At 42.0% G+C, this 19,497-nt stretch overlaps 1 protein-coding gene across 1 annotated transcript in view; it reads right to left on the reverse strand.

Moving 5' to 3' along the window:
• The window catches only part of NOSTRIN (nitric oxide synthase trafficking), a 40,919-nt gene extending 23,905 nt beyond the window's left edge, over positions 1-17,014 (reverse strand). The window contains exons 1-6 of the mRNA XM_087709439.1: positions 16,949-17,014; positions 13,263-13,348; positions 6,663-6,746; positions 4,857-4,919; positions 4,553-4,634; positions 761-823 (exon numbers count right to left, since the gene is read on the reverse strand). Coding sequence (XP_087565565.1) covers positions 761-823; positions 4,553-4,634; positions 4,857-4,919; positions 6,663-6,746; positions 13,263-13,348; positions 16,949-16,975 — 405 coding nt within the window. The 5' untranslated portion in view covers positions 16,976-17,014. The remainder of the gene's footprint in view (positions 1-760; positions 824-4,552; positions 4,635-4,856; positions 4,920-6,662; positions 6,747-13,262; positions 13,349-16,948) is intronic.
• Positions 17,015-19,497: the final 2,483 nt, after the last annotated feature.

Genomic DNA, 19,497 nt, shown 5'->3' on the forward strand with positions numbered 1-19,497 from the left:
GAGATCTATCAGTCACTGCCCTGAGAATAGTAAATATTTCATTGTTGCATACTGGTTCGTGTAATATAGAGTGGAAGAAAATGTGCAATTTTTAAAGGATTTTTTTAAAATTTGAAAAAAGTTGTATCCTCCAGATTCCGAGGTGGTATTCTGCCAGTTCTGACAGGTTCTGGAGAACCGGTAGTGGAAATTTTGAGTAGCTCGGAGAACCGGCAAACAGGCTGGCCCCACCCCCTCTGCCTCCCAGCCAATCTTCTTTTGTTGCCCTGAACAGGAGAACGGAGTTGGAAAGGAGGTTAGTGGGGTGGGGAGGGAATGGAACTTTTGCAGTATCCTTCCCCTGCCATGCCCAGCAAGCCAGGCCCACTAAGCCAGGCCCACAAAGCATGCAATGCCCGTCAAGCCACGCCCACAAAGCATGCAATGCCCATCATGCCACGCCCACAAAGCATGCAATACCCATCAAACCACACCCACAGAACCAGTATTTAAAATATTTTGAATCCCACCACTGTCCAGATTACTAACTTTTAAGCCTCGAAAAATTTTAAGTCACTTATTTTAGAATCACCTTTTTTCCTTCCTGCAAATTAGAATCCAGTCAGCCAGTATCTTTTTTTTTTTTGTAGTCATTAGAGACACTCACTTCTCAGAAAGAATTTCTGAATCCCGTTTAGGTAAATGGAATCATTGCAGCAGTTTGCAATGGATGGATTACTTCCATGTAGTTAATTTGTAGGAATAAAAAATTAAAACTTGCCTTTAACTGTTGACGCCAGTTGCTGGTAACTGCTTCGGCGGCCTTTTCAACTGTATTATCTACCTTGTGGAGAGAAACACCACAATCATGGTGGGAAATAACTGTTTGTTAGGTTTTCATTTTGTCTATGGAGATTCTCAGTCATCCAAGTCATGGTTGTCCCAAAAGTGATTTTTCAAGAGGCAACTGGACTTTCTGGTTTCTTGTAACTGTTGGTGGAGTCTCTCTTCAAAGTTTCATATGTAGCAGTGTCCTTCAGAAGATTGTTCACTTTGGTCTTGTAGCAATGGTGGGATTCAATTTTTTTTACTACTGGGTCTGTGGATGTGGCTTGGTGAGCATGGCAGGAGAAGGATACTGCAAAATTTCCATTCCCTCCACACTCCTGGGGAAGTTTACTACAAAATTTCCATTCCCTTTCCAACCCACTAACCTGCTTTCCACCTCCATTCTCCTGTGCAGGGCAACAAAAGAAGACACAGCCAATCAGCTGGGACTTGGGAAGCAGTGAACAGATGGGGGCGGGGCCAGCCAGAGGTGGTATTTGCCGGTTCTCCAAACTACTCAAAATTTCCGCTACCAGTTTGCCAGACTTGGTCAGAACCTGCTGAATACCGCCTCTGCCTTGTAGTCATCTGTGTTCAGGATGACCATGCTGAAGAAGTTTCTTGGGTGAGAAGTAAAACATCTTCAAAGAAAAATCAGAAAGTCCAGTTGCCGCTTGAAAAAGCACCTTTTGAGAGAATATAATATATTTAATTATGTTGGTAAATTCTAAAACTTTTTTTTTATTTAAAAAAGCTTATTTTTTTTTACAATAGAATAGATCATATAAAACAAAAAATAATAATCCAAGAGAATAACAGTTTGCATTTCTTTCAGTTGAGGACTTGCCAGGGATATGTATCTACCATATAAGGAAGGGATGGGCTACCTTGAATTTTTTAACCTCCCCCACCCCTCTACATGGACCCCAAGATTTGCTAAAGAAGTATGTTGGCAAAAGCTTTATAGTGAAGGGTGGGGGATGAGAGAAAAAATGAATTGCACTGACCGATATATACTATTGTACACACCATCCTAAACCCTCCACTTGATGATAAGCGTAATGGGAGATCAGGTTGAAAATGATAGAATTGTTGTCATTACGCTTATCACCAAGTGGAAGGTTTGTCATGTTCCAGGTTTCACAAAGTGTCCATTTTACAGTATCTTAGATCAAACGGATTACAAAGGGCAGAATGGGTACCAGTATATCTTTAGATTAGAAAGACTTTCTACCTAAGAGATCTTTGAAAAGTGGAATTCATCTTGTTTTGCCAGATCACAAATTGTTGATTGACAACTTAGAACCCTAAGCGGTAGAAAGCATGTGGTAGATGTTTTGCCCACAAGATGCACAGTATGGAATAGATCATTGCCATGGCATAGTCACATTGTTTTCGCCCAGTAAATGCCAAGGCCCTCACTAAAATTAGAAGCCCATCCCCAAAAACCAGATGTAACCTTCTTTGCACCTACATATTTTACATTCAGGATTTGAAGGAGGAATCAGTTCCACTGTAAACAGGATACAAGAAAAGCAGGACACCTGTGATCATTACCAGGGGTGGGCTGCTGGGAGTTCGCACAGGTTCGGGAGATCATCTAGCTAGGATTCTGCCCTAACCTCCAAATGCCAATCCTGGCTGGCCATGCCCACCCCGCCCCTCCTACCCTACTCCACCCATCCCAGGGGTCTCCGCGCGGCCTGTCCATTATGCCAGATAAGTGCAGGGCCCACGCAGAGGCTCTGAGAGGGCGAAAAATGGGCCTATCGGAAGTCTGGAAAGGGCCTGTTTCTGGCCTCCGGAGGGCGGGAGAAGCAGTTTTCGACCTCCCAGAGGCTCGAGGAATGCCTCCAGAGCCTCGGGAGGGCGAAAAACGCCTCCCCCTGCCATGGCCACGCCCACCATGGCCATGCCCAGCCAGCAACAGTGCAGCGAACCTGTTGCTGCAATTTTTGAAGCCCACTCCTGATCATTACCCATCTAGGTTGGTTATGAGATAGGGTGATACAGTTTTCTTAGGATGGTTTTCAGGGACAACCATTTCAAATCTAGGCAATAAAGCCTGATTTGAAAGAGACTCTTGCCTTTACAGCTTGCAGTCAGGAGTGACTTCCCTTTTTCCACTGCTTCTTCTTCTTGTATTGTTCCTCTTTGTCTGTGTCTCTAGGAATGATCTGTTAGCTAGTGTTGTCCAAAGTCAATTTTGCCCATACTGCTATACAGGTGAAACTCGAAAAATTAGAATATCATGCAAAAGTTCATTTATTTCAGTAATGCAACTTAAAAGGTAAAACTAATATATGAGATAAGACTCATTACATGCAAAGCAAGATAGTTCAAGCCGTGATTTGTCATAATTGTGATGATTATGGCGTACAGCTCAGGAAAACCCCAAATCCACCATCTCAGAAAATTAGAATATTACATGCAATCAATAATATAAGGATCTTAATGAAGCACAGTGGTCCAAAGTCCTGTTGCTCAGTGGTCCAAAGTCCTCTTTTCTGATGAGAGCAACTTTTGCATGGAAACCAAAGACCCAGAGTATGGAGGAGGAATGGAGAGGCCAATCAAGCACAGTAATCCCACAGTCATTGAACCAGTTTTTGGTGCTTTTGGCAAAAGTTGCTCTCATCAAAAAATAGGACTTTGGACCACTGAGCAACAGGACTTTGGACCACTATGCTTCATTAAGACAAGGGTCAACGCAGCCGTCTACCAGGAGATTTTGGAGCACTTCATGCTTCCTTCCGCAGATGAGCTTTAGGGGGATGCTGACTTCATTTTCCAGCTGCCCACACTGCCAAAAGCACCAAAACCTGGTTCAATGACTGTGGGATTACTTTTCTTGATTGGCCAGCAAACTTGCCTGACCTGAACCCCTTAGAGAATCTGTGAAGCATTGCCAAGAGAAAGATGAGAGATATGAGACTGAACAATGCAGAAGAACTGAAGGTCGCTATTGAAGCATCCTTGTCTTCCATAACACCTCAGCAGTGCCACAGGCTGATAGCTTCCATGCCACGCCACATTGAGGCAATAATTGCTGCAAAAGGGGCCCAAACCAAGTACTGAGTACATATGCTTATACTTTTCAGAGGTCCGATTTTGTTCTATGTACAATCTTTGTTCTATTAATTGCATGCAATATTCTAATTTTCTGAGATGGTGGATTTGGGGTTTTTATGAGCTGTACTCCATAATCATCACAATTATGACAAATCACGGCTTGAACTATCTTGCTTTGCATGTAATGAGTCTTATCTCATATATTAGTTTCACCTTTTAAGTTGCATTACTGAAATAAATGAACTTTTGCACGATATTCTAATTTTTCGAGTTTCACCTGTATTTGTAACATGTTCAGACCAGAGATGGTATTTTATTGATTTGGACCAGTTCACCCGAACCGGTAGTGGAAATCACGGGTGGCCCTGCCCACCCACCACAGCTCTATGGCAACCCATTTAGGCCCTTTTTTATCCAAAAGCGCATACCCGGAAGGCTGAGCACATGCACACATGCTCACATTTATGTATCGGTAGGGAAGGTAAGTGAATGCCACCCCTGGTTCAGACCTGGGGAATGGATGAGATTCAAATGAAGGATGGGTGCTGGTTGTTTTCCATCAAGATATGTTTTGATGACAATTTGGGGTGTAGGCTTGGATTCTAGTCCGTGTCATGGTAGGCACAAATACAAAAAGCAAAATGTTGCAGTACATTATCACAACACTACTCACTATTTTTTTCTTCTTCTCATGGTCCTGCAGGATACGATTCATTGGGTTTATCACCTCTGTCTGAATGGTTTTGCCAAGCTTTCTAGACGCAGGACATAAAATATATACACCTATGTTATGAAAACTTGCCTTCCCGGAACACAATATCATTTGCCAGACATCCACAGCAGAGAAATGATTGTAAATATCAGCCATGCAATCACCTCCAAGGGAGGAGGCAATAACACCGAAATGTTTATTGTAGAAGTTTTAAAGCCCTTCCAGGCCTTGGCAGACTTTGAATAATGAAGCAAGTTGTGCTTACCTGTGCAGATCTGATTCAGATTTCAGCTCCTCCGAAACACAAAGCGAAGTACTATGAATGTAGCTAAAGGAAAGACCACGGGGGGAAAAAGAGACATCGGTTTTTATTTCAGCTTCTGAATAAGCGAGTTATAATTCCTAAGAACCCAGGAAATATGACATTTTTAACTAAGTTTGGGTTTACATTTTCATATGATCTGTTTTTGAAATCCAAGACCCAGGCTAATTTCGTAACAGTGGCTTTATAAGATGAATTACAGATGTGTATTTGCTTAGTAGAAATGAACCCTGGAAACAAGCTGGCTATATTTGAAAATAGTTCTGTGTGGCAAAGTGATGCCTGAGTGATGTGTAGTTAATGTGCTTCACACACACACACACAACAGTTGTTTCAATTCTATTATGCTCATAGAGCAGAAGGACATTCTGAGATCCCAAAGTAAGATATGGACCATGAACCAGTGGTGGGCTCCTACCGGTTCGGTTTGGCAGCCTGGGTTGCTGAAACCGGCAGTAACCCAAGCCTGCCACGCCCCTGAATCGCTTCCCCAGGCGGTGGCACCATCTCGTTTTGCAGTTCTGCGCATGCACAGAATAATTTAAATTGCACTGTGCATGCACACGCAGTACACATCAAGCATGGACATGAGCAAGCCGGCAGTAGTGCCTGCCGGAACCCACCCCTGCCATGAACCCCCTTATATTGTTTTCAATTTGATCACTACCATTGAATAATAGTGGCGTAATTTCCCTATTTTGGGATGGGAAACAGAGACAAACTCCAAGGAAAGCTCTCTAATGGCTTTAACTTAGGGACTTTAAAAAAAAAAATACGGAGAAGCTTCCCAAGTTTCATGTGACCCTCTCCCTGCAAAAGAGAAGACCACTGCAGGCCACTTCAGCTGACTGTTATCTGCAGTTCAGCGGTTCTAATCTCACCGGCTCAAGGTTGGCTCAGCCTTCCATCCTTCCGAGGTGGGTGAAATGAGGACCCAGACTGTGGGGGCGATATGCTGACTCTGTAAACCGCTTAGAGAGGGCTGAAAGCCCTATGAAGCGGTATATAAGTCTAACTGCTATTGCTATTGCTATAAAGACAAATTCCTTGTGTCCAATCACATTTGGCCAATGAAGAATTCTATTCTATACTAATACTAATACTAATACTAATACTAATACTAATACTAATACTAATACTAATACTAATACTAATACTAATACTAATACTAATACTAATACTAATACTAATACTAATACTAATACTAATACTAATACTAATTCTAATTCTAATTCTAATTCTAATTCTAATTCTATTCTAATTCTATTCTATTCTAAAATGAGAAGAATGATTCCCATTTGTGATTGGGGACTATTATCAATCCACAAAAGTACTATAATAGTCAGTGGTGCACATCAATATAAAAAATAGCCGGAAAAAATTCGGGAGCCTACGACATCCCTGTGGTTCCTCGCAATCTCCTTATTAGTAACCATCATGTATGATGGTTCTCAACAGCTTCCAATTAGGATGCTGCGGTTCTCAAATGGGGAAAAAAAATCAAGAAAAGCTGGTCTCAAGCACAGCAATGCTTTCTAATCATCAGAGCTCTGAGTTCATACCATTTGGTCGGATAATGTAACTACAGCATGTCCAGGAAGACAGACTTCCTTTTGTCACACCCAGAAGAGAAGAAGACTTGTAATCTTGGAACGCCAACAACCATCAGAGGTAACATATCTTTACCCTTGAAGAAAATCCTGGACCAGGGGTGGAGGAAAAGAGTGTAAAAGTAGAGTTAATACTTACTTCACTTTTATTTTAGTCAGCATTTTGGTAAGCTTGTTTGCCAATTTCTCCAGTCCTTTACCATATGTAATCTCCAAACTAGTTCTGTAGAGGAAAGAATCAACGGGCACTCATTCCTCTTAGAAGTTAAAACTTTGGAAACTTCAGCAAGGGAGGGGAAAAAATGAGCATTGTCTATGTGGGTGGGGGTGGGGGTGGAGAGAAGGAGAAGTGGAGAGACAGCAATCTATACAGCAGGAGTTAAAATAATACAGTAGTTTTAGCCTTGGCCCAAACTGTGCTAGAGCCTGTGCAAGCCAGATTCTTCCGCTAAACAGTCTAATAAATCTCACAAAATTCAGACTTGGAGGAAGTTAAATATGTGAAAACAAAATGGACAAATCCACCAGTCCAAAGATAATATTAAAATGCATAACTTCTGAGAGTCTGAATCAGGGGCACCCACAGGAATGTTTCTATGGGCAGAAGGAAAAAAAATTGGAGGCTATGCTTGCAATCTCTCTCTCTCTCTCTCTCTCTCTCTCTCTCTCCCTCCCTCCCTCCCTCCCTCCCTCCCTCTCCTGAAGTGACATCTAGGAATCAAGGATTATGGCTCATCAGTGTAGCTTGGCAAATGTCCTTCCTTGCCATTGCTGACATTTTCAATCATGTTTTGGGCACTACAGTAGAATGGACACTTCCCTTTCCTAAAAGATTTCTCAACTAGAATTCATTCATGCCTTTAAAAAATATTGAAAGGAAAGAATTTGATTTTTTTAAAAAACACAATAAAATAGAAAGAAACTGAACACAGAAAGAAATTATGCTTTACCTATAACAGCCAATTCATCTGCTCTGCAACTGCTGGAAGCAGGGTGGTGTGGGGACAGTTTATTTAGCTATACCAGAGGTGGTATTCAGCCGGTTTGGAGTGGTTCGGGTGAACCGATAGCTCCGAGAATCCCACAATCAAAGCATGCATGTACATGCAAAGCACTCTCTCACCAAACCGGTTGTTAAACTGGCAGCATCCCACCACTGTGCTGTACCCAGTACTGGTTTTATCCCTATGCATGCGCGCACACACACACACACACACACACACACACACACACACACCCCTCCAAAACAACAACAATGAAGCAAAATATTTAAGCAGTTGCAATAGGTAATTTCGAAGTGGTTCGATTGTTGCTAAGTTTTTAAGAACTACCAAATGGTTTACACTCTAATTCAATAAATATTTTTTTAAAATTTCCAGACAGCACGAATGCATCACCGATGGATAAATAATTATTTAGTTGTGCTTGGAAGGATGTTAATGGGATTTTGTACTTTGTTTCAAAGAGTACTTTTTCTTTTGCCGACACCTCTTTAGGGGAAGGAGGGTGGATTTGAACTTTTCTCAAAACAAACGGTTTTCAAAAATCCCTTCCTCCTCCAATACATGCCGCTCCCTTGTACTCGACAGAAACTATCTGTCATTCTGGAAATTTCATCCTTCCCTGCTGCTCTATAATTCATGCCACTCAGCAGCTCATATTAAAGTCGGCACTGCTCTCCTAAGAATTCTCATTTGCACTGTCATGAATCAGTTATGCCCTGTTTGCCCTCAGCACTCATGTAATTTACATGAGAAAATTGGTTTCCGTCTCTCAGCCACTCTTACTGGCTTCGACTGGAACGTAATTTATCAAACATGCTCCTTGAATGAGGGTGGAGCAGGAGAGGACTGTAAGAAAACGTATACAACAAATAACGGGAAGAAAGTTAAAACAGTTATTACAGCCAGAGGTGATATAACTGGATCCTTGGAAGGCACTGATCACAGATCTGTATACTGATTCTGACACAGATGTACATAAGTTGAGCAGTTTCTCTTGTTTATTCTTGATTTGATAATAGCAATAGCACTTAGACTTATATACCGCTTCACAGTACGTTACAGACAGGGATGGGCTTCAAAAATTTTAGCAATGGGTTCTCTGCCCGGTTGCTGAGTTGGCATGGCCATGGTGGGTGTGGCTTAGTCAACCTCCTGCACCACTGCATTTTTGCCCTCCCTGGGCTCCAGAGGCTTTTGCTCGAGCCCCCGGGAGGGTGAAAATGGCCTTCCCAGACTCCGGAGGCCTTCTGGAGGCAGGAAATGGACCCATTTCCGGCCTTCCTGAACTTCCAGTAAGCCTGTTTTTCAGCCTCCCTGAGCCTCCCCGAGCCTCCCCGCATGCCCTGCACTTACCTGCTTCCAAAACGGGTTGTGTGGAGACTTCTGGGAGGGGAGGGGCAGAGTGGGCAGGGCCAGCCAGGAGTGGGGGTTCTCTGAACTGCACAGAATCTTAGCTAGAGGTTCTCCCGAACCCCCAGCAGCCCACCCCTGTTTGCATCCCTCTCTAAGCTGTTTTACAAAGTCAGCAAATTGCCCCCAACCATCTGGGTCCTCATAAGTTACAACTGAATATCTAAAGCAGTCTCTGTTGAACTGCTCTGAGGTTGGAGTAATGCTGGGTCCATGGGTATCTACACTATCACAGGCAAGTGGGAAAAAAAACCCGTAACACACACTTCAGGAAAGCAGCATACAACTCGGGGATCACAAGCTTTGCAGGCAGGCAAAGTTCGCAGATCTTGTTATCTTTTGTTTCAAAGGCTAAGATGACTGCTCAATTCACTGAGATTAAGAATTTTGAAATTAATTTAAATGGCAACTTTGAAACAATCCTCAGCTGAAATCAAAATGGCATCAAATAAATACTTGGGGTTGGGGAGATCCCCATGTTCTATGATGCAATCTAGAATTGAAATGTTTTTGGATGAACTGGTAGAGCAGCTATGTCTGACATTACTCCAATAAATTGTATATCTGGGTTAATTTTTGAACACGGGTTTTGTGTGAACACAGCTCTTTTGTATAAATGTATGGCTTACTGTGTTAGGTATGAACATAGATATTGTACTTTATTCAATAAAGGTAAAGATTCCCCTCGCACATATGTAGTAGTCGTTCCTGACTCTAGGAGATAATGCTCATCTCTGTTTCAAAGCCGAAGCGCCAGTGCTGTCCAAAGACATCTCCGTGGTCATGTGGCCGGCATGACTGAACACCGAAGGCACATGGAATGCTGTTACCTTCCCATCAAAAGTGGTCCCTATTTTTTCTACTTGCATTTTTACATGCTTTCAAACTACAAAAGCTGGCACAAGTAACAGGAGCTCACTCCGTTACGCAGCACTAGGGATTCGAATTGCCGATCTGCCTATCTTTCTGATCGACAAACTCAGTGTCTTAGCCACCGCATGCCTTACTTTATTCAATAAACCATGATTAAAACCAACCGTGACTCACTGCAATGTGCGAATCCAACTAGTTACTGAGCCAAATACTTGCTTGATTCAGAATCAGACTGTTAAGAATAGTTTCAGCTCCTAAAAAGTTGTGCATTTTATTTTCTCAGTATTATGAAGGGAGAGGGAAAAACCCTCTGATGCTCCAGCATCCATGAAAGGAAGAGCAGTGATTTTTGTTCAACTTCATTTCCCCTTCCCTTTAACTGAACAGATAGTAAAATGTTTCATTCTATTTATAAAAGCATCACTTTCATAAAGACATCTCATACAAAGGAAGTCCTAAGGTTTAAGATGCAAGACAAATCTTCAGTGGAGTGGCAATTGCTTTTTGAAAGGTAAAGCTAATAAAAACCATGGTGCTCAAAATATTTGACAAGAAAATGAATTAGGTTTTCAGGATGAAATAAGCTGCAGCTAAAAGTCGTCCATCTCTCTCTTCGGTGGATAAGTACATCTGAGTCAAGCTTATGGAACTTTTGTTATGGAATAGAAAAATAAACCACAACTGCTACAAAAATGTCTTCTAACAAAGGGATACAACTGATAGGAAGGAAGTAGCATGGTAGATTTCAATTGAATGTCATCCATTTTAAATTAAATGGAACGGTTTAAAATTATTCCATATTGAAATCAGTAAAGCATAAAAATTATAGACAGAGTTTCCCATGCTGTAAGATGTTATTCAGATAAGGGTGTGGCTATTCTTATATAATTCCCATCTCCAGAACAAAATCATGTAGGATGAACCAAGCTGAGGATCTGATTCAATAGTTCCCATGCCAATCAAGACTGGAAAAATGTGGCCCTCCCAACTGTTGCGAGACCGCCTACTGCCATACACCTCCCAACGGCCGATAAGATCCCACAGGGTGGGCCTCCTTCGGATACCGTCAGCCGGACAGTGTTGGTTGGCGGGCCCCCGGAGGAGAGCCTTCTCTGTGGCTGCTCCGACCCTGTGGAATCAGCTACCCTCAGAGGTCCGGACCTTACCCACTCTCATGGCTTTCAGGAAAGCTGTTAAAACCTGGCTGTTCCGGCAGGCCTGGGGCTGTTGACCTTATTGTTAAGGTCCAGCCCCGATTAGAACGTATGTGTGTTGTGAATTTTAAACTATTTTTTATTTATTTTGCTTTTCTTTTCTTTTTTCTTTCATTGTAAGCCGCCCGGAGTCCTCCGGGATTGGGCGGCCTATAAATTTAATAAATGAATGAATGAATGAATGTCCTCTTGGATTTTAGTCTTTATTTTAATTTTCCATAATTATTTTGTATTATATTTTTAAAAACTTTTTTATAATTCTATAAGCTGCCCAGAGTTGCTGCAACAATGAGATGGGAAGCATGTAAATTTAACAAATAAATAATATATAAAATGTGTCAAGTAACTAACCTGCAGCAGAGTGACATGTGGAGCGCATCAAATAACACTAGAGGTGATCAAAATAAATACAGCAATGGGGGAATTAGAGCAGCTGTCACCCAGAACATATTTTCCCCTTGTTACAAGAGCTATCAAAGTATTGGCTTTCAATTAATATCTGAACTGAATTCAAAGGTCTCCTGTTTAAGATCTTTAAAATCCTGTTGAGTTTGGAAATGGGGTAACTTATAAACAATCCTCTTCCATGGGAGTTACCCGTTCCTCATAATCATCCACAAGACACATTGATCCAGTATTTCACTCCTTTTTCATTTAACAGAACTTATTTATTTATTTTTTGTCACCTTGATCATTTTAAAATAGATAAGATAGATGCTAAATAGATGATTGATTTCACTTGTATTAACAATGTTCTGCAGGGCTTGTGGGTTTCCCCATTGGCTGGAATTTGCTCCACCATCTCTTGAAATTCAGTTGATGTAACATTCATAGGTCTCTAAAGGGGATTTGTGCCTTGTTGGCTCAGATGTCTTTTGCCCAAGACCGTGATGGCATGGGTGCCAGAGGTGGCACGCAGAGCCCTCTCTGCTGGCACGCGCACCATCACTCCAGGTCAGATCTCTGTGGCGTTTCTTTCATGAGCTTCTGTTTCCCTGCAAATGATGAAACAGAAGCTTGTGAAAGAAAAAGATCTTACCTCTTGCTGCGCTGCTGGTGTTCGGATGCCCATCTGCTGCACATGTGCACATCCATGCATGCATACGCCCACATGTCCATTTATGCAGGTGCACACACCTTTCATGCAGACGCACACAGTTTGGGCACTCGGTTTCTAAAAGGTTTGCCATCACTGCCTAAGACCAGTGAAATGGAAGCACCCAGCTGATTCCAGTTTATAATGCAAGTCGGGTTGATTTGAACTTCCTTGGCTCCTTATAATCTACCTGTGGAAATGACTTTAGCATTCTCTTTGCCTTCTCTCCCTTTGGCATTTTCTCTAGGTCAAAAGATTTAATTTCTCTTTTAAATTAATCATCCTGGATTGCTATTTCTGCAAATTCAGTTGTGGTTGATTTTTACTATCTGAACACGCCAAGTTCTTAAACAAATTGACAGTCTTGTAACCAATCACAAATAGAAATAAAAATCTTTCCCTATAAAAGATGTGGCTATATGAATGTTTGGGTAACAGCAGGGGTGGGCTGCTGAGGGTTTGCATGGGTTCGGGAGTACCTCTAGCTAAGAATCTGCCCAGTTCGGAGAACCCGCAAATCCCACCCATGGCTGGCCCCACCCACCCTGCCCTGCCCCTCCCACCCTGCCCTGCCCCTCCCACCCTGCCTCTGCCCTCCCACCCTGCCTCTGCCCTCCCAGGAATCCCCACACAGCCTGTTTGGGATGCCAAGTAAGTACACAGCCTCAGGACCCCGGGGGAGGACATTTTCAGTCTCCGAGAGGCTTGAGAAAAGCCTCCAGAGTCCAGGGAGGGTGAAAACACCCACCCACCAGCTGTGGTGCAGGAGACTGACTAGGCCATGCCCACCATGGCCACGCCCACCCTGCAACCAGGCAGCGAACCCGTTGCTAAAATTTTTGAAACCCACCCTGGGTAACAGTATATGAGAGCACACTATCGTCAGGCCAAACCTCACGGAAAAGAAATAAAATCCAGGTATACAATATTATTCTGAAACTTGTCTTTTCCCTCCAAAGCATTAGCTGTCCTTGAAACCACTGGGTGAGTGAGTAAATTAAACACTCTTTGCAAACAATGCAGAGTCTCATTTTTAAAGCCTGCTCCACGTGGCACCAACTCTCTCTTCCTTCCCAATTTTGAAAACAAAAACAAATTCAGTTGCAGAAGTTGTTGCATTCTTCCAGGCTGTTCATACATACCTCTGTTGAAGGATAGATAAGAGTTGCTTGCAGTGATTATCTCCATTTTTAGAATACCCTTTCAGCACTTGGTATGCCTGATCATGCTGAAACACAGCACAGGGACTGAGTCACTTAGAAGGTTTAACATTTCACAATATTTCAAGCCTACACTAGGATGGCCGGTTATGTTGTTCTGGCACAAAGCATTTGGAATTGTCTGTACCTGCCTGGGGTGTGCTATTGTGTGTTTGTGGGTAGTGCGGGAGGGGGGAGAGGAATGAGTGAGTGGCAGTGATTCTTCCCAGCAGGAAATATTGGGAATAAAGGAGCGGAAAGTTAAAATAATAACTTATTTTGTAAACTGATGAACCAGTGAGACTATACAGTGCTCAGATTTGCACAAGAATGAAAAATTCTTTGCACAAGAATGCAAATTCTTTCCGCTACTAAGGTGCAACAATTTTCAGTATCTGATATTCCATCCAAGAAACTGAATTCCCGGCCTACGCACAGAGATGTATTTACAATATCACCACACCTTTTTTTTTTTTTAGCATCCACACAGTAGGTGGCTTGCTCAGTTGCCTCCCACTTTCTGTCCTTAATGTATGAATGATGTTAATTTTTGAAAGCATTCCAGCTTTAATAAAACTGAAAAGCACAAAGCATCAGAACCTTAACCAGCTTGTACCCTCATGTAGTGGATCCAGATCAAGCAGAGAAAGATGAAGATTCTGTTAACTCTATCCAAAAATCCTTGTAGACTTGCTGTGAAATATTTGTAACTTCCAAAGATCAAAATAGCAATAGCACTTAGACTTATATACCGCTTCATTTCATTTATTATTATTATTAAATAATTATTAAATAATATTATTCATAGTGTCCCCTCTAGGCATTTTCCAGATTCAGCATATTGCCCTCCCCAAAAATCTGGGTCCTCATTTTATTGACCTCAGAAGGATGGAAGGCTGAGTTAATTTTGAGTGGGTCAGGATTGAACTCCTGGCTGTGGGCAGAGTTAGCCTGCAATACTGTATTATAACCACCCTGCCACCAAGGCTCAAATACATTTGATGCTGTAATATATGGATATTATCCTCAAGGATATTAATGTTCCTCATTTGTTTTTGCAATGCATCTACCCAGGATAGAGGATTGAGGGTATGTTTCTTTCAGGTTGTTGTCTGGTCAAAATCACCCACTGATGAAGCTCAGAGAAAAGAGTTACATATGGTTGTGATAATTATTTGAAATAAAGGTTCTAGCAAGGATTAGAATCTTATTGAGGCAGGAGAAAAATGTGACAAAATCAATGATTGAACAAATAAAGTTTTCCAACTATTAGGAAGGGCACTTTCATTTCATTTTCTATAACTCTGTTCCAAACAATCAGGAAATTTTGTCTTAACGCTGCCTGTAACTTTTTTGCAGACTTCTTGACCTGTCATTTGAATGATAAAGTGTAGTCTTTAGAAAAGTTAGACACTTCTGATGTGGGATACAGGTGGACAAATATTGGTTGGCAGAGGGATATAGGAAGCTTTATAAATTTTGGACCTGCTTTGAAAGGGGGAAAGGAAGTTATTGTTGTTGCAACAGCAATGTATGGCTGTGAAAGTTGGACCATAAGAAGGGTTGAGCGCCAAAGAATTGAGGCCTTTGAATTACGGTGCTGCAGAAGACTCCTGCAAGTCCCTTGGACTGCAAGGAGATCAAACCTGTCAGTCCTAGAAGAGATCAATCTGACTGCTCTTTAGAAGGCCAGATCCTGAAGATGAAACTCAAATACTTTGGCCACCTAATGAGAAGAAAGGACTCACTGGAGAAGAGCCTAATGCTGGGAAAGATTGAGGGCAAAAGAAGAAGGGGACGACAGAGAATGCGGTAGCTGGATGGAGTCACCGAAGCAATAGGCATGAGCTTAAATGGACTCCAGAGGATGGTAGAGGACAGGAAGGCCTGGAGGAATGTTGTTCATGGGGTCGCAATGGGTCGGATATGACTTTGCAACTAACAACAATAAACTAGGGGGGCAGGATAATATGTGTTTTCCTCCTTTTTTAAATTCATATTTTTTTCAACATTTCTGTTTAGTTTTTTCTCTGTTTAATTTTTTTTCTTTTGGGTTTTGTATTTTAACCTTTTCAATAAAAAACAAAATATTTTTTTTTTGTTTTTAGGGAAACTTTAGGATGGTACAATTCGGAAATGGGCCCAGGGCACAATTATATTTGATTAATCAAACTCCTTCAACTTCACCTTAGATTACTTAAACATTATTCATCCGATTGTTCCCGTCAATTGGATAACTCCCCCACCACCCACTGGTTATTTTTGGGTGCAGGTTGTCTGCCAGCGTTTCCCATAAATTTCCCACCTACTAGTTTCAGCCAAGCAAAGAAGAAAAGAGCTGTTCAAGGAGAGGGGAGGCTGAACTGGGAAAACAGGTTAAGTTTGGGCAGGAGGAGGATTCTGGCAAAGCTGTGTTTTTAACATGAGCATTAGGTTAGTTTAGTGTGATTAGTGTGATGTTACCCATGTCATAGGAGCATGGGGTTTTGCATGATTGGAACCAGTGGTGGGTTCCTACTGGTTCGGCCCGGTTCGGCTGAACCAGTAGTCGTTTGGTGGCCTGGGTTACTGGAACTGGCATTTTTATAGTACTGTGCATGTGTGTGCAGCTTGCATCAAGTGTTGCACATGCACAAAGCACGCACACACACGTGCTGCACGACCATGAGCGAACCGGCAGTAGCGGCTGCTGGAACCCATCCCTGATTAGGACGCTAGGTTGGAGGTTAGCAAGCCCAGGTTTGAGACCCGAGTGCTGCCATGGGGCAGGGTGAGATCTCATCTTTTGCCCCCAGTTTTTGCTGGGGACATAAAAGGAGCCCCCAACTAAGCACCCCACCAGTGGTGGCTTTCAATTCATTTTACTACTGGTTTCCTCGTGCGTGCATGCACAGAAGCATCTGGGTGGGTGGGCGGGGCCTTCAGCAGCCGCCACTACCGGTTCTCCCGATCCAGGACGAACTGGCAGAGACCCACCTCTGCACCCCACCCCACCCCCAGCAACAGTGATGTCACTGGCTAAATCCTTTCATTCTTGAAGTGCCTCGGTGTTTTTAACACAAGTGAAAACAAAACAAAACTTTCAAAACTTCAAGAACGCCCACCAGCTTCAAAGACGAGACTGAAACCAACAAACAAAACATTCAGGAAGCTGCTATGCTGCTTGCGCTCTTTCCCACTGGGTTTCTTCTCCTGCACTTTCTTTTTATCTTTCATAATCAACATCTTCATTTTTCCAGGTCAGCTCCAGGATGGACCTCATCAGAAAATCAAGATGCCAGAGGTGAAGAGTAACATGCCTCCGCAGGTTAAGTCTGCACAAAAGCAACTGAGATGCTCATTGTTATCTTAAGGAGGAGTGAGCAAGTTGGAGACAGAACATCTGAAGAGTAAAAAGATAAAGAGGGAAGGGTACTTAGAGCACGCAGGAATCTATGGCTGGCTGCTCAATCCAGAAGCCAGCTTCCAGGTAAGAGCCCTCAAATGAGTCCTGCAGGAACAAGGAATTCTTCCTGCTTGCCTCCAAGCCCTTTGGAAACTGTCCCCTTTCCAAGCAGACATCCAGTCTTCTGGTCAAAGGGGGGAAAAAACAGGAGACAATTGCACCGAAAGGCCCAGGTTCTACTCACCATGCAGCCAGCAAGTGGGTTCTTCATTCTGAGCTGCCTCCTATTGCAGTAGCATTTCCAGTTTTGTCTAAGACTGAGGCTGGGTGTTTCACAGCAAGCAATGAGGTCAGATGAGCAAAGCAAATTCAAAGTAATTAAGGGACTAGCCCAATGGGTGATGTGATGGTTATCCAGTGTGCTTCCTGATAGACGAGGGAAAACCAAAAGGCTTGAAGAAGTTTGGAGATTGATTTCTGAGCATGTTTAAAATGTTTTTTTTAATTATTATATGTTTTATTGAGTCCTTCATCTTTAATAAACATAAAAAGTCAATGTCTATTCCATGTTTTCCCCAAAATAAGACAGGATCTTATTTTCTTTTGACCCCCGAAATAAGTGCTGGGTCTTATTTTGGGGGAGGTCTTATTATTTTTGAGGTGCAGGTGGCGGTGAGCATGGTCACCTCATGGCTGCTGCTGTGTTGCAATATTTTCAGGGAGGGCTTATTTTAGCGCATGTGCTCAAAAGCCCGATTGGGCTTCTTATCCGGCAAGGTCTTATTTTGGGGAAAACAGGCTTTGAAGAGCATGTTGTCTGAGTACAATTCATTTTGAATAATAAAGGCAATACATATCTAATTTTACATGTCTGAACAGCAGCAAGAGTTGTTTTTGCACAACGGTTTAAAAAGGGAAAGATCCCTTCGGATGGAAGCGTTATAAAAAAAATTAGATTGTGCAGAGATGGAAAGACTAACACTAAAAATAAAGGAAAAGGAAGAAACAATACTTTTTAACAGGGAATTTGTTTTATCAATGGCTAACTAACAGAAACAGAGGTTAGAAACCAAAAAGGATGAAGAGAATTATATTTTAAAAAGTTTTTTTTAATACGGATAAGCTACTATGTGACTATGTGATTATTATCAATTATATGCATATTATGATTATCTTTATGTTTATCATCTTTCTGTTACTCAAAATGAGCATTTTTTTACCAGCACTGTACAATGAAAAGTGATCCTGCTAGGGTAGAGTGGGCAAAAAGTTGGGTTAGAACTGATCACCCTCCCTCGTAATTCAGATCTTCGGTCATAAAACTCAGTAGGTGACTCTAGACCAGTTATGTGTCTGAAACCTTTACCACAGATGGTGAACTTGAAGCATCCATACTGGACTGCACACAGGAAAGCCAGAAAATCAATGTAGCAAACACTTCTGTTCAAGTTTTCCAAGCAGCAGAACTGAATTATATTGAGTAGCCGTCTCCTGTTACATCTTCCACAACTTCTCCCCCAAAGTACTGTAGATCCTCCCTTGATGTGATTCCATAAGTCCATGAAAGTTGTTTTAATTAGTGACATTTTCTTCTCTTGGTGTTTTCCATAGAAACATTTCGGAAATAAATGCGAGAGCCAAGCAATAAAGAAGAGTTTTATTTTTGTGTCCTGCTTCTTAGCTTCTCCTTGGATCAAGGTAGCTGCTAAAGACATTCAACTTGACTCCCAACTCTTAAGCATATTGTTCAGCCTGGACTCATGAAAAGGCCCTTGGGAAGCACCCAAAGAATGGAAAGTCAATGCCTGTAAGTGATATAAATGGCAAAGAAGCTGCTGATAAATGTTGGATAGTTGTACTGCCATATGGGCCATTTTTGATGTCCACAAGGAAATGTGTCAAATGGAATGGAATTGAACGGAACAGAATAGGATAGAATAGAATAGAATTCCTTAGTGGCCAAGTGTGATTGGTCACACAAGGAATTTATCTTTGGGGCATATGCTCTCAGAGTACATAAAGAAAAATAAAATAGAATACATTAATCAAGGATCATAATATACAACACTTAGTGATAGTCATAGGTTAATAATAAGCAATCAAATTATTCCTTATGGGAAACAACCAGACAGGCATTTCTGCTGTTCCCAATCTTCCCTCAACCCACCTTCCAAGCATATTGAACAATTCAAGGTGTGCCCATTTTTCTTTGCTCGAGACAAAAGCAAACACAGGCAAGGCACACCTAGGATTATGCAAGCTGTTTTCATTCAAGGTGTAGTAGGAGAGGGTTGAAGATATCATAATACTGGGAAACCTGTTAGGTAGCTAGCTAGCTAAAAGAAAATACGACCAGACTATCTTAAGGACCACCTATCTCTCTTAATTTCTGCCCATCCTGTATAATCAGGCAGATCAGGCATAATCTAATGTTATCAGTGAGGACCAGGAAACACACTTTTCTCTCACAGCACTTGTCTCTGAACAATATCCTCTCTGACATCCCTATAGTCCACACCCTGAAAGTGCTTAAGAGGTATTTGAAAACCTGGCTGATTCCACAGGCCTTGAATTAAGATGAGAGGCATGTCTGTCATTGAATTTTTTAAAGTTGCTTTCAATGTTTCTCTTCTAGACAGGTATCATTCTTTTCCTTGCTTTATTATTCTGTTTTGAATGTTGTACACCAGTGGTGGGATTCAATTTTTTTTACTACCAGTTCTGTGGGCGTGGCTTGGTGGGCGTGGCAGGGGATGGATACTGTAAATTCCCCATTCCCTCCCCACTTCAGGG

Source organism: Thamnophis sirtalis, unplaced genomic scaffold (assembly GCF_051295495.1).
Source record: "Thamnophis sirtalis isolate CommonGarterSnake01/CBP01778 unplaced genomic scaffold, rThaSir2_p1.2 scaffold_1, whole genome shotgun sequence".
Taxonomy (NCBI): Eukaryota; Metazoa; Chordata; class Lepidosauria; order Squamata; family Natricidae; genus Thamnophis; species Thamnophis sirtalis.